Raw genomic sequence first — 16,806 nt, forward strand, 5'->3', positions numbered from 1 at the left:
GTTTCTTTTATGTAAGTCACACCATCCTGAATCTAGGTATCTTCTTTCAAAGTGTACATAAGTCATTGAACTCATTCCTGAGGTTTCTACATAATGCTGGCATTAAAACTTCTTGGAGATGGAGAGCATTCTGGCTGTGGACACAGCCTCTCAGCCTCAGTTCTTTTATTTTATTTTTTTTTAATTAAAAATCATAAATTTACATGGGGCAATGTTGTTTGATTCATTCTGTTATTTTTTCCCTTCCCCCCACCCCTCCCACCCCTCTTTTCCCTCTATACAGTCCTTCTTTCCTCCATTCTTACCACCCTCCTTATCCTTAACCCTAAACCTAACCCTAACCCTAACGCTAACCCCTCCTACCCCCCATTATATGTCCTCATCTGCTTATCAGCGAGATCATTTGTCCTTTAGTTTTTTGAGATTGGCTTATCTCCCTTAGCATGATATTCTCCAATATCATCCATTTGCCTGCAAATGCCATAATTTTATCATTTCTCATGGTGGAGTAATATTCCATTGTATATATATGCCACAGTTTCTTTATCCATTCATCAATTGAAGGGCAACTAGGTTGGTTCCATAATCTGGCTATGGTGAAATGAGCAGCTATGAAGACTGATGTGGCTATATCTCTGTAGTATGCTTATTTTAAGTCATTTGGGTATAGGCCAAGGAGTGGGATAGCTGGGTCAAATGGTGGTTCCATTCCAAGCTTTCTGAGGAATCTCTATACTGCTTTCCAGAGTGGCTGCACTAATTTGCAACCCCACCAGCAATGTATGAGTGTACCATTTTCCCCACATCCTCGACAACACCTATTGTTGCTTGTGTTCTTGATAATCTCCATTCTAATTGAGGTGAGATGAAATCTTAGGGTAGTTTTAATTAGCATTTCTCTTATTACTAGAGATGTTGAACATTTTTTCATATATCTGTTGATTGCTTGTACATATTCTTCTGTGAAGTGTCTGTTCATTTCCTTAGACCATTTGTTGATTGGATTATTTGTGTTCTTGGTGTGGAGTTTTTTGAGTTCTTTATAGATTCTGAAAATTAGCGCTCTATCTGAAGTATGAGTGGCAAAGATATTCTCCCACTCTGTAGGCTCTCTTTTCACATTACTGATAGTTTCCTTTGCTGAGAGAAAGCTTTTTAGTTTGAATCTATCCCAGTGGTTGATTCTAGCTTTTATTTCTTGTGCTATGGGAGTCCTGTTAAGGAAGTCTGCTCCTAAGCCAACAAGTTGAAGGTGTGGACCTACTTTTTCTTCTATAAGATGCAGGGTCTCTGGTCTGATTCCGAGGTCCTTGATCCATTTTGAGGTGAGTTTTGTGCAGGGTGAGAGATAGGGATTTAGTTTCATTCTGTTGCATATGGATTTCCAGGCTTCCCAGCACCATTTGTTGACGAGGCTGTCTTTTCTCCATTGCATATTTTTGGCACCTTTGTCTAGCATTAGAAAATTGTATTTATTTGGGTTTGTGTCCATGTCCTCTATTCTGTACCATTGATCTACCTGTCTATTTTGGTACCAATATCATGCCGTTTTTGTTACTTTTGGTTTGTAATAGAGTTGAAGATCGGTATTGTGATACCCCCTGCTTCGCTCTTTCTACTGAGGATTGCTTTAGCTATTCTGGGTTTCTTATTCTTCCAGATGAATTTCATAATTGCTTGCTCCATTTCTGTAAGGTACATCATTGGGATTTTAATTGGAATTGCATTGAATCTGTATAGCACTTTAGGTAGTATGGCCATTTTGACAATATTAATTCTGCCTATCCAAGAACATGGAAGATCTTTCCATCTTCTAAGGTTTTCTTTAATTTCTTTCTTTAGTGTTCTGTAGTTTTCATTGTAGAGGTCTTTCACCTCTTTTGTGAGATTGATTTCCAAGTATTTTATTTTTTTCAATGCTATTGTGAATGGGGTAGTTTTCCTAATTTCTCTTTCTGAAGATTCATCACTTGTGTATAAAAATGCATTGGATTTATGAGCATTGATCTTGTAACCTGCTACTTCACTGAATTCACTTATGAGTTCTAAGAGTTTTCTGGTGGAATTTCCAGGTTCCTCTAAATATACAATCATGTCATCAGCGAACAGGGATAGTTTGAGTTCTTCTTTTCCTATTCGTATCCTTTAATTTCTTTGGTTTGTCTAATTGCTCTGGCTAGAGTCTCAAGAACGATGTTGAATAGAAGTGGTGAGAGACGGCATCCCTGCCTCATTCCAGTTTTTAGGGGGAATGCTTTCAGTTTTTCACCATTTAGAATGATATTGGCCATGGCCTTACCGTAGATGGCCTTTACAATGTTAAGGAATGTTTCCACTACCCCGAATTTTTCTAGTGTTTTGAGCATGAAGGGATGCTGTATTTTATCGAATGCTTTTTCTGCATCTATTGAAATAATCATGTGATTCTTAACTTTTAGTCTGTTGATATGGTGAATGACATTTATTGATTTCCGGATGTTGAACCAACCTTGCATCCCTGGGATAAAACCCACTTGATCGTGGTGCACTATCTTTTTAATATATTTTTGGATGTGATTTGCTAAAATTTTGTTGAGAATTTTTGTGTCAATGTTCATTAAGGTTATTGGTCTGAAATTTTCTTTCCTCGATGTGTCTCTGTCTGGTTTAGGTATCAGGGTGATATTGGCTCCATAGAATGAGTTTGGGAGGGTTCTCTCCTCTTCTATTTTATGGAATACTTTGAGAAGTATTGGAATGAGCTCTTTAAAGGTTTTGTAGAACTCGGCTGAGAACCCATCTCGTCCCGGACTTTTCTTTGTTGGTAGGCTTTTGATGACCTCTTCTATTTCACTGCTTGAAATTGATTTATTTATGTTGTGTATGTCCTCCTCATTCAGTTTAGGTAATTCATATGTCTCTAGAAACTTGTTGATGTCTTCCAGGTTTTCTGTTTTGTTGGAGTATAGATTTTCAAAATAGCTTCTAATTATGTTTTGTATTTCACTCGTGTCTGTTGTGATATTTGCTTGTTCATTCCGAATTTTAGTAATTTGAGTTTTCTCCCTATTTCTCTTTGTTAGTGTGGCTAAGGGTTTATCAATTTTGTTTATTTTTACAAAAAACTAACTATTTTGTTAATTTTTCCGATTGTTTCTTTTGTTTCAATTTCATTGATTTTGACTCTGATTTTAACTATTTCTACTACTTTTGGTGTTGGTCTGCTCTTCTTTTTCTAGGGCTTTGAGCTGTAGTGTTAAGTCATTTACTTGTTGATTTCTACTTCTTTTGTTGAATGTGTCCCATTAAATAAATCTTCCTTTAAGTACTGCTTTCATAGTGTCCCAGAGATTTTGATATAATGATCTTTGTTCTCATTTACTTCTAAGAATTTTTTTATTTCCCTCCTGATGTCTTCTGTTATCCATTCATCATATAATAGTGTATTATTTAATCTCCAGGTATTGGAGAAGTTTCTGTTTTTTATTCTGTCATTTATTTCTAATTATAATCCATTATGGTCTGATAGAGTACAAGGTATCACTATCTTCTTGTATTTGCTAACAGTAGCTTTGTGGCATAACATATGGTCTATTTTAGAGAAGGATCCATGTGCTGCTGAGAAGAAAGTGTATTCGTTCTTTGTTGGATGGTGTATTTCGGTTAAGTCTAAATTGTTGATTGTGTTATTGAGATCTATGGTTTCTTTACTCAATTTTTGTTTGGACAATCTATCCAGCGGTGAGAGAGGTGTGTTAAAATCACCTAGTATTATTGTGTTGTGGTCTATTTGATTTCTGGAATTGAGAAGGATTTGTTTGAGGTACATGGATGAGCCAATGTTCGGGGCATAGATATGTATGATGGTTATGTCTTGCTGATTGATGCTTCCCTTAAGCAGTATGTAATTTCTTTCTTTATCCCTTCTGACTAGTTTTGGCTTGAAGTCCACATTATCTGAAATGAGGATGGATACTCCAGCTTTTTTGCTGTGTCCGTGTGCATGGTTATGTTTTTTCCCATCCTTTCACCTTTAGTTTATGGGTATCTCTTTCTTTGAGATGAGTCTCTTGCAGGCAGGAAATTGTCGGATTTTTCTTTTTAATCCAATCTTCCAGTCTATGTCTTTTGATTGATGAGTTCAGGCTATTAACTTTCAGGGTTATTATTGTGATATGATTTGTATTCCCAGTCATTTGACTCATTTTTGTTTTTTGACATAATTTGGTTTCTCCTTTATTTGGCTATTCCTTTAGGCTAGTTCCTCCCATTGCTGATTTGCATCATTGTTTTTCATCTCTTCCTCATGGAATATTTTGCTGAGAATGTTCTGTAATGCTGGCTTTCTTTTTGTAAATTCCTTTAGCTTTTGTTTATCATGGAAGAATCTTATTTCACGTTAAATCTGAAAGTAAGTTTTGCTGGGTATAAGATTCTTGGTTGGCATCGTTTTCTTTCAGGGCTTGGTAAATGTTGTTCCAGGCCCTTGTAGCTTTTAGGGTCTGGATTGAAAAATCTGCTGATATTCTTATTGGTTTCCCCCTGAATGTAATTTGATTCTTTTCTCTCGCGGCCTTTAAAATTCTTTCTTTATTTTGTATGTTAGGTATTTTCATAATAATGTGCCTTGGTGTGGGTCTGTTGTAATTTTGTATATTTGGAGTCCTATAAGCCTCTTGTACTTGGTTTTCCATTTCATTCTTCAGATTTGGGAACTTTTCTGATATTATTTCACTGAATAGATTGTTCATTCCTTTGGTTTGTTTCTCTAAGCCTTCCTCAATCCCAGTAATTCTTAAATTTGGCCTTTTCATGATATCCCATAATTCTTGTAGTTTCTGTTCATGATTTCTTGCCATCTTTTCTGTTTGGTCAACTTTGTTTTCCAGATTAAATATTTTGTCTTCACTATCTGAGGTTCTGTCTTCCAGGTGTTCTATCCTATTGGTTATGATTTCTATGGAGTTTTTAACTTGGTTTATTGTTTCTTTCATTTCAAGGATTTGTTTGGTTTTTTTTTTCAATATCTCTAACTCTTTATTGAAATAATCTCTTGCTTCCTGTATTTGCTCCTTTAACTGTTGATTGGTGCTATCATTTAATGCCTGCATTTGCTCTTTCAACTCCTCCTTCAATGCCTGCATTTGCTCTTTTATCTCCTCGTTTGCTTCTCTGATTGTTTTAATTATGTACTTTCTGAACTCCCTTTCTGACATTTCTTCTGCTGTGCTGTCATTGGGTTTTATTGATATAGTATCTAGGTTAGTTTGGGACATTTCCTTCCCTTGTTTTCTCATATTAGTCAGATGTCAGTGGGACTTTGTGATATTGCAGAATTCTTCTATTGGCTTATAGTGTCCCTGTAGATTTCCAGTGTATCACCTTCCTGCCTTCAGTAGCCTGAAGTCTTGGAGTAACTTGATAATGCAGTGCTTCCAAGGAAAGCTGCCCCTAGCCTGCTACTGGTTCCAGGACTTGGAGCTGGCTCTGTGTGGAAAGGCTCTCACTGGGGGACCTGCTCCAAGAAGCTAGCCTGGATAGGCGCTTCCCACCCGAGGGAGACAGGCTGCTTGGGAAGTCCCTGGCTGCCCTGCCCTGGTCCCTGAAGCAGCCTGTGGGCAGGAACTCGCCACCTTGGTTCAGGGACTTGAAGCTTGGTAATGTGCAGAAAGGCTCTCACTGGGGGGCCTGCTCCGAGATGCTGGAGAAGCTGGTCCTGTGGGAGGAGCCCACCACTGGAGTGCGCAGGGCTGCCTGGGAAGACTCTGGCTGCCCTGCCCTACTCTAATAAGCCTCCTGAATCCAGGCCTGCTGCCCTGGCAGAGCTTCACTGGGTGGGGGAGACTCACCCCATGGCTCTATTTTAGTCTGAATCTCTCAATGCCTCCCTTTCTTGAATCCTGGGTTCTGGAGTGACTGGAGATGCAGTCACCCCTAGACCACCATCTTTGATCCCTCAGTTCTTTTATGCTGCCATACTCTATCCTAGGAGGATTGTCACCACTTATTTTACTTCCTGATGCAAGAAGATCAAATTAGATTTGTTTCTTGTGCCACAGTATTACCTTTCTTCTTTCTGAAAGTCTCTATAATGTTTTAAAGTGTCTATAAATCCCTGGAAACTAAAAGCAAAATGCTGAGCATTTTTTTTCCTGCTCAGAGTTCAGAGAAGTTTCCTTAGATTTGTGAAGAAGTCTATAATTTAAAGAGGTTAAACATGTCTTTGTTTTTGAAATAAATGTGTTCAGTTAAGGTAACAAATGAAATTCTAATTCTAAACTCCTGATTGTGGGTGGAATGTCTATATGGCTGAATTATTTGTCTGAATTATTTTTTCCCTTACTGACTTCTGTATTTAATTCTTTACTCATTAGTATGGATTCAAGGATATTTTATTATTTCTTATTAAAAGGTGGAGAAGTCTTCCTGAAAAATTAAGAAATATATATAATGTTTTCTTATATCTCTACATGGGCATTAATTGTGTCCCATAGTTTTAGCTTAAATCAGCACTATTCAGAGTATCCAGTATGTTTTGATAACATGTAATTAAAATCTGATATATGTAGGAAAAAGAGGGAATTTTCTTCTTTTAAGGGAATGATTCATATATGAGAAAAATTTCCCAAAGTAGTGCATAATATATAAATTATTCACAAATAATATATAAATTCATAATATATAAATTATTACTTCATGTTACTGTGTTTACAAAGGAATTGTGGACACCAAGGAAATAAGAAATTCTGAGTAACAAGAAGATAGGCTCCATCTTCAATGAGTTTACATGAAAAGGCATGGAAATGTCAAAGTAATTACTATTGCTATAAATAATAAACTAAAGATAGAAGAAAGAGACAGTCTCCAGAGTAAAATTCGACAGTAACCATTCAACTGTGTTATGCCTCAAAATAAAACAGTTCTGAGATATGACCCTCTTACTCAAGGTGACTGTTGAGAGAAGAAAACAGAAAAATATTGCTGTCCCAGCAATGCCTCAGCACACAATTGAACAATGATGGCTCTGTAGGATTTAGTGTAAACATTGTTAGGAAATTGCTGTGATAGATTTTGGTAATAGAAAGCTAATGCATTAGTATGCATGTTAAAGAACACATTATTTTTATTGTGATCTGGAACCTACTTCAGTTCTGAAGTCTAAGGTGATGTGATTGTCCCCTTAGGGTGGTCCTCTACTGTGTTGTGCTAGACAGACATTACCTTAATGGGTGTTAGTCCACCTATGAGCCACCTCTGACCTTTCTAGATATCCTAGTGTGCTTGGAAATGGAAATGTTCTCACCCAGTGCAAAGTGTGAAACTTGTGTTTGGGAAAGAAGAGTTTCATTAGGCAGGCGTGAATTTAAGGTCATAGATATGGAATTTGCATAGATGGAGTCTTTGTCTACTATCTGTGACAAAAAAAATGTGTATAAACTGGTAGTAAGTGAGGTTGGTCATCCAAGAAATCAAGAAGAGATGAATATGTAATTTATTGGCTTTTCTTCTGTTTTAGACTAACACTCTGAATTAACATGGTTTTCATTCATCTAAATGCATTGGACTGAGTAGAAGTTTATATTACTTTCTTTTGTATAGAATGACATGTTAGGTAATCTCAGTATAAACCATTTTGCTGCTTTTAAAGCTTGAAATTAATAGCTTAAATAATCATGTTCTATAAGCAGTTGGTTTTATGGTATGAACAATAATTTTGTCCTTTCTTTTCTACAAATGTTCATATTCAGACACTATATTTATTTTATTTGAGATTATGTTAAATTTTTAATGATTTGTAACACACTTTTTAGTTCTGGATAACTCATAATTACCATGAGTTGTCAAGAAATTTAACATGAAAAATGTTGAGAAAACTTTCATTTTTCATATTTGAAGAGCAATCTTAAAATGATGCAGATGATTTAGAAATTCCATAATTTAGACTGTTGTTTCCAAAAATAGTAATTTTAAAACTTTGCTTTATGAATTAATTTTATTTTAAGAATCTATTATGTATATATTTTACTATGTAATTAATTCAATACTATCTGGATAATATGAATAATGATATTTTAAAAGTAAATTGAAATTGAAATCAAATATTTTCAATATTTTTATTTTATTGATTAAGTTGTACTATTGATATTAATTGTCATGATTATAATAATAGGTGTTTTTTAAAAACTTATTGCTAGTATTTTCTATATTGAGTTCATGTATAATTTGGGATTATAAGTGTAAAAGAAGTTATACTGTTCAATCAATGAACATTAGGTATATGTCACCACTTACAATTATTTGATTTAGGATTTTTAACTTTTCACAGTCACATGGTAATATGCATTTAGTAGAAAATACCTTCAAATTTTGATTTTTGATCTTTTCCTGAGCTAATAATATGGGTGTGATAATCTGCAGTGTACTATGTGGCTGAGTTGTCATGATTAGCAGGTTAGGTATATCAAATGCATTTTGGGTTTACAGTGAATTCATAGGGACATAATCCCATTGCAATTGGAGAAGCTTCTGTGTTGCATGCACACACACACTACTGAAGCTTGAAGTTATTTCAAGATTTAAAATGTCATGAATGATTTAGAAATTCAAGTAGAGAGAAGAAAAGCAAAATATTTCTGCAAAAAATGGTTTGTTCTGATGACCTTTTTGATCTTCCAAATGTTATATGCTGGCACAGCTTTCTTTAGAAAATAAGAATCACACTTGTTTTATTATTTCTTAAAAATACACATGCAGTGTGTGTATTTTTTAAAATTAGGAAATACAAAGCTGCAAAAGAAAAAAAAAAATACTGTAATCCCCAAATCAAAACTAAGAGTGTCAATTTTTTTTCAACTATCAAATAGCCAGATGCAGTGGTACATGCCTGGTATCTCAGCAATTTGGGAGTCTGAGACAGAAGAATTGCAAGTTTGAGTACAGTCTGGGTAATTGACTGAGACCCTGTTTTATAATCAAATTTCAAAAAGCATCGTAGATGTAGTGTAGTGTTAGACTACTTCCCTAGTCTGTGTAGGTCTTCGGTTCAATCCTCAGCACAACAATCAAAAATCTCTCAAAACCTTTGTTTTATATACAAATTTATTTACATATGTGTATTTCACATACAAAAATGAATTTTTGTTCACACAGAAGTTAATCTAAATGTATAAAGTAGGAATACATAACATATCAGTGTGTATGCACACACATATAAATGCACACACAATTTTAAAAGTAAATCCTATTTTAATATGAGAACATTTTAAGCATCATTTCTTATCAATAAATAACACCATAAACATCTGTAATGAACACACAGTATTCTATTTTGTACATATCATTATTTAGTATATTTCACTATATGTAATACAGTAATTTCAATAACTAAACTCTATGTAATCATTACCCAATTTTTAATGAGTGTGTATATAAAAATGTTAGGATGTTGAAAACTAATTGGGATCCCATTCTTGTGGTTGCAAATGATGTGGAGTTACACTGGTGGTATATTCACATATGAACACAGGAAATTTATGTCTGATTCATTCTACTGTTAGAATCAGTTATACTCCATGTATGTGCAATATGTTAAAATACACTCTACTGACATTAATATATATAAAGAAAAAATAAAAATAAAAAAAGAACATTGAAAACCAGCTCTTAAAACTTTTGAGATGTGAGATTTTCAATCTTTTCTTATATTTAATTGCACTTTTATTTTAAAATGTTAGTAGGAACTAGAAAATAGAATATTTTATACAATTTCACTCCACTTGCTATAGAAAAAACTGGAATTATCTTTAAAATTTATTTGGTTGTGTATGGATTTAAAATCTTATCAAATAGTTATTTTTGTATCTACTATTCTACAAGAAAATTCAGAATAGAATGTATTTATTTTTCTTGCTGCCAAAATGAGGGCCACAGGAGAAACTGCCCTGTGCCATGGTATCATGAACCATAATGTCATTACCATCTTCCATTTCTCTAAGAGTTTGCTATTTAAATTTATATTTTCATTAATACATGAGTAAGGATGAATAGATTATTTTATTCCAATGTATACTTAAAACTGGAAAAAAAAAACTTTTAAAGCAAAATCCTTCCATTTCCATTACATTTATTAATACACAGGTAATAGTTTAAAAGTATTAACTCATTATCTCTGAATATATTTTTACTTACTAAGATTCCTGGGATACTATAAATTGTGATATTAAGCAGTTATAAACAGGTTGTCCACAAGTGGGTGCAGTGGTGCAGGCCTTTAATCTCAGCTACTCAAGAGGCAGAGGCAGGAGATTCAAGAGTTTGAGGCCAGAATGGGCACCACAGGCAACACAAAAGGAACTCGTCTTAAAATAAGTAAACAAGCAAATGAGTAAAATGAAACAATATGTGAAGCTGAAAGGTTATGATGTTATCATTTGAATAAGAGGAATACAATTTATTAGTATTTTCAATTTTAATCATGTCAGCTCTTTAATTGACTATCATTAATGCTTTGTTACATTTTTATCTCATTATACTTTCAACATATTAGAAAAAATCTAGCAATAATTTCTTGTGAAATTGTTATTTTAATTATTATGTTATTATTATGTTATTTAATTATTATGCTATTTTTCCAAACATATTTTATGTATTAGTTATTGTTATTTTTGAGACTATTCTAGTTGTTGGCATATTTCACTGTTTATTCATTCTACCTATCTAGCTGTTAGTATGTTCTTTCTTTAACATTCCTTGTATTTTGCATTTTGTCCATCTCAATTACTCCTACATATTTGGCTCATATGCAAAAAGTGTTAGAAAATATATATTTTCTTTTCTTAGTAATAGTGATGGTATACAATACCAATGCAGTAAACTATGTAAGGATAAAGATGGTAAGGTTCCTGTGTTACAAGGTAATCTCCTATGCTAAAAAAAAAACAACAAAAACAAAAGCAACAATAACAAGTACAATATAATTGCTCTATACAGGTAAATAAGACTGATGATTTAGGACCTACTCTGTGGGGAAGAGGCAGTGACCACTGCTGGGGAATACATCTCAATAGCAGGAACTCTGCTGAGGGTGGCCTAGTAGAATGAGACTCCTGTAGTCAACAAATTTCATTTATCCATGCCATCTGCCAAGCAATGCCTATGTTACCAATTTTCAAATTTCCTGAAAGGATGACTATTTTTATGGTGCCAGGGATTGAACTCAGGGACGCTTAACCACTGAATCACATTCCTGGTACTTTTTTATTTTTATTTTTTTTAGACAGGGTCTTCCTTAGGGTTTGTTACGTTGCTTAGGGCCTTGCTAAGTTGCTGAGGCTGGCTTTGAACATGTGATCCTCTTACCTCAGCCTTTGGAGTTGCTGGGATTGTAGGTGTGCACCACTGTGCCCAACTCCAAAAATGATTATTCAGACTATTTTTCAGGTTTAAAAAAATCAAAATTTAAAAGCAGAACAGTACACTTAAGGGTTCACATAAAATATTAATTGAACTTTATAAATCTTTATAATCTTTATAAGCTATAAGAACTAGCAAAAAGTATGGTTCCACTAGCATTCCCTATAATCTATTTTAAGTCAGTTCTTTCGTTTATATTTCCAAACTCCTGATTTTAGCTCAAGGTGATAGAAGTCTTAGAGATTTTTAGCACATTCATCATGGGAAGAGGGGTAGGGACTTTGAAACGATGACCACAATGTAGCAAAAAAGGGCTTCTGTACATAATCCTACATAAAACTAGTACATTTTCAATCTTTGGTTTTTTAAACATTTTAAATAATAAATATCTTGCCAATTGGCCTCTAATTATAGATAGGACATTTGATGATTGCCCAATTTTGTGTTCTATTTCTACTAAATTGCCTCAGGAAGACAAAAGGGAAGTAAAAAGGCAGGGGAAAGTAGTCAACAACAACAAAAAAGTAAATGAAAATAGTCTGTACTTGGTTCAATGTGAGTGTAGACCCTTTAGATTTAGACTTGTTTCTCTGTAAATCCAATGGAAAGTGACAATTGGTTTCAATCAGCAAAAGCATGTTTGAACAAAGACTTTGTGTCATATACTTCATTTAACCGAATGTGATGTTCATTTTATTTTGTTTTCAGTTTATTTCCAATAGATAGTACAAGAAGAAAAGCTTCCTCTGAAGATTTATTTTAACTTCTTATAAAACATCATTCATTAAATTGTCTTAAAGTAAATGTTGTGCTGTAGTTAAGATCCTGGTTGGAAATATTTCACAATATACTTTATTGTTCAGTGTTGAATATTCCATTTTCTCTATTCTCTTGACTATTAAAGCAAATTGAATAGTATATGATTTTAAAGCAGGAAATATATAATGCTGAAAATTTCTCTACATCTTTGGTAGACAATCATTTAACACTGTTTGGAAACAGGCTTTTGATTTCTCTTAGATAAAAAGCACTATTAAATAGAAATATTTTTCAACATACTTATGGATGAAATTTGGGGTAATTAAAATAGCCAATTAAAATTGGTGCTTCATATGCAACAGTTTAAGTACATTTAGATAGAATATTAGTATAATTAATGTACTAAATATAAATCCTCATAAAATTTGGGGATCTTACATTACCTTTGTTTTATTTATTTATTTATTTATTTATTTATTTATTTATTTATTTATCATTTCAGATTAAAAAAATCAACAGAAATTTTCCTGTAAACCAGCAGGTAAGATGGAGCAATATTTGGAAAATTAAATCATGTATTTCTTTAATTGTATCATTCATACAAGATAACCTTAATGCCATTTGATTTTTAGACAAAATAATTAGTAACGTAATTTCTATTTTCAGGGAAATATGTAAACTTAGAACACTTATTTGATGAAATATATATGTGTTTCTCTAATCACACTAACAAGTATGTTTAAAAACATATGTACATTAACTAAGGAAAATTATTTTTTTAAAAAATAATGATATTTATCTATCTACATTGTTGAGGAACCTGGAGTACTGTTTCCTAAAAATAGTTTTAGAACATCTTTATTTTTGGAGAACATACTTGATCTCAAAGTTCAAAGGATTTTCACAAATTGTTGACAGTATTTCAAATGAATACAAATTAATTCAATTAAAAATAATGTCTGATTGATCAAAGCTTTATAAACTTATTATTCTTGACATCAACTTTGATTTGACAATATCCAAGATAGCTATTCTAACATGGTAAGATTAATTAAAGTCCATTTGCAATTTATCAATCACAAATCAATTTTAATGGTGAAATTTTTAAATATTCTTCAATTTCTAAAAAGTAAAGTTCTTATCTAAATTTCAGTTCCATTCTCTGTGATATTTGCATGGGTAATCTTTCAAATTTATTTTAAGGATTAAATGATAAACGCATTTAAGTTATCGATACATGCTATTATTATCAGTAGTGTTTTCTAATTTCTAAATTTGCTCTTTGGTATACAGAATTTATGCCTTATAAAATTATGCTACTATTGCTATTGCTAGCTAGCTTAGGCTAAGTCCCAAAACTTGTGTAACTGAAATGCTATGAGATCAGCTTAGCTTTGGAAAAAGGATTGTGTCTCCAGGACTCCAAACTACAGTTTTTCATCTGGGATATTCTATACTTCCAATTTTGGGGATCCAATACCTGAGCTTAGTTAGTATTTTGGATAGGTGCAATGTTGGAGGGATATATATCTCATCACTGAATACCAACTGTGATTATATTCAAGGAGCTTATTTACAGTGTAGAAACCAAAGCTCTAGTCAGAACTTCTGACTTATCAGCTCTGTGAAGATACCCAGAAAACCCTCTGTGTAGCTGTGGTCATGTTCCAGGTCACTCTGATGCAGGTGGTGCACAAGTGACATCTTGAGAACCACAGTCTAATGATTTCACAGGACTCCAATAGAGGCCCAATACCACTAATGCAAAATTATTCAAATAAAAGGAAGCATCAGCCATGGGAAAAGATTGTAATGCACATCAGATGACACAACTGTTTGATAGTCAGATATATAAAAATGAAAATCTGTGGGTTTTGTGAATTCTTGCAAAAAATAGAAATGATGGATGTTTCTTTGATTTAAGAATGACTCTAAGATCTATGCTATCACCTTTCTTTGCTCTTTTTAACCTTGACATGTGAAATATTAATAATGGGTGTGATTTATCTTACTGTGAGTGTTTTATAGCTCTGGTAAACCCACAGCTATTCTTCATGTACAATGACAACCACATTTTAACACTTCTTACTAAGGCACAATAAAATTTTTAAAGGGTTTATTTGACTAAGAAGCAATTCATGAATTGGGAAATATTAAATTGAAAGAGGTTTAGTGTTGTCATGACGAAGTTTCAGAAGCAAGTCTTTATGACCAAAAATGAAGTAGGAAAATAAATGATTTGATTGGTTACAGTGATAACACTGCCTTATTAGGTTTATTCTTTTGGAAAGTTGCTAGTTATATGAGTCTTTAAGGCTAGTTAAAATTGGTTGAACTTGAATTTAGTTTTTCTTCAGTATTGACATTTATAAGAAATGGATCAAATTGTTTGATTTATGTTTGCAAATCAAGCAAGGTTGAGGTCACTTAAGAGACCTGAGTGCTCGTCTACCGAGGGATTATTCAGGTACTAGTCATTTTATTTCAACACTGTATAGTTAACTTACTGTCTGGTAACAATTCCTGCTATTTCTGATTTTAATCAGATTTAGCATAATACTGAGTGAGCTGAATGAAAATCTGAATGAGAATCTGAATGCAAACTGTTTATAGAATAAATAACAAAAGCTGTTTAATATTCTAACACCCATATACATATATAATATTCTAACAAATATTTAAGTATAATAATCACAGATGTGTATTAGTATGTGTATTAGTTTATTTTCCATTACTATAACAAAATACCTAAGATTTTAGTTTCAGTTAGCTCACAGCTTGAGAGCTGAAAGTCCATGACTATAACTCCATTGATTTCAGTCAGTGCTGAGGTCCTTGATCACATGACACTATGGTAGATGATATCACAGCAGGAACAAGTTCTGGGGAAGAGAGAGCCCATGGCAAGACATGAAGCCAGAGAAAGATTCAGGGGTCAGCTAGATTATGATACTCTTATGAGAATTAACCAGGGTCCAAAAGGTACTACATTAATTCCTTCAGAAGGCAACAGTTCCCCAAGCCCCACTTCTTAAAAGATCCAAATCATCTATCTTCCAGCATCACCACACTGAGAATTAAGTTCTCCATTGATGAACCCTTTATGGACATACTTACATCTAAGTCAGAGCAGAATTAATGAGGTTTATTTTTATTTTGATATTATTAATTATAGAGAAGTTTTGTTTAATCTTAGCATCTCACAATTTTGAAAATAATAATGAATTCTTCCTGACATTTCAAAAAGCCCAAAGAATAATTAAGCGGATTTTTCCTTCACTACTTTCCACTATATAAATGAAGAATTTCAGGAAATAGAACTAGTTTATAGTTCAACATTCATATATATGCAAGATAGGTAAAATTCACCTACAAAATATGATAACAATGCATTAGGAGAGTGGGATATATTCCTTGCTTGATAAAATGTGAACTGTTTTAAAGAATTGGGTTAAAAAGTATATAAATTTTATTTCTGATGCAGATTTAGTCTTTGAACATAACTATGGCCTTGGAATTAACCATGTTGAGTTGCTTTCATTACAAACTTTTTCCTAACAATTTTCACATGAATTTCTGAAAGTTAGAGTATATGTAAATATGCATATATGTGTGTATGTTTTAGTCAGCTTTTTCCCTGCTGTGACTAAAGGATCTGACCACGGCAATTTTAGAGGAGGAAAAGTTTATTTTAGGGCTCAGTTTCAGAGGTCTTAGTTAAGAGAAGGCTGGCTGCATTCCTCAGGGCTTGAGGTGAGGCAGAACATCATGGTGCTAAAATGTGGCAGAGGAAAGCAGCTTACATGGTGATCAGGAAGCAGAGTGAGAGACTCCACTTGCCAGATACAAGTATATTCCCAAAGCCACGCACCAATTCCTACCTCCTTCATTCACACCTTACCACTTCATTTACCACTCAATTAATCCCTATTAGGGAATTAAGTCACTGATTGGGTTAAGACTTACAATCTAACCTTTTTTGTCTGAACCTTCCTGCATTGTCTCACTAGTGAACTCTTCGGGATATTTTGCATCCAAACCACAACATGTGTATATGCCTATATATAAGCTTTTGATTAAATAATACAAAATGTTAAAACAATTGTTATATAGAAAGATATGCAAAGAAAAGCCCCTTTACATTCTTGAGATTCTGTTCTAATACAAAATAAGGAAAAAATAATGTAAGATGTATGATTTTTATAAGATTTGATTTGAATGTATGGTCTGCAGGTGATCTTTACTCAAATTTGAGAAGTTAAAATAAAAACAAAACATAAGAGGAACTAAACAAAGTCACTGCTGTCCATTTTTAAAGACTAGGGCTGAGGACCAGGTCTGTGCGGACTCTCCCCCAGGCCAGAATACATAAGCTTCCTGTGAAACTACTCTCATGGAACAACAGGTCTGTATCTAAATTTATAAATCATCTGAGGAAATAATTCATGACAAGGAAAAGTGCCATGTAGAGATTAAAGAACAATCCAAAAATTTTTTATTCCTTTTTTTTAGTTATACATGGCAGTTGAGTATATTTTGACATATTTATACATACCTGGAGTTTATCTTATTCTAATTAGGATCCCAGTCTTGTGATGGTCCATTATGTGGAGATTCACTGTGGGATATTTATGTACATAGGAAGGTTAAGCCAGA

The 16,806-nt window shown here is 33.4% G+C and overlaps 1 protein-coding gene across 6 annotated transcripts in view; it reads left to right on the forward strand.

Moving 5' to 3' along the window:
• SNTG1 (syntrophin gamma 1) overlaps positions 1 to 16,806 on the forward strand; it is a gene marked incomplete at its 3' end in the record, with an annotated part of 879,325 nt that overhangs the window by 659,033 nt on the left and 203,486 nt on the right. For all 6 annotated transcript variants that reach the window (XM_079136674.1, XM_079136675.1, XM_079136673.1 and 3 more), the window contains one exon: positions 12,653 to 12,691. In XM_079136674.1, the coding sequence (XP_078992800.1) occupies positions 12,653 to 12,691 (39 nt within the window). The remainder of the gene's footprint in view (positions 1 to 12,652; positions 12,692 to 16,806) is intronic.

This window comes from Sciurus vulgaris (genome assembly GCF_902686455.1).
Source record: "Sciurus vulgaris genome assembly, chromosome: 1".
Taxonomy (NCBI): Eukaryota; Metazoa; Chordata; class Mammalia; order Rodentia; family Sciuridae; genus Sciurus; species Sciurus vulgaris.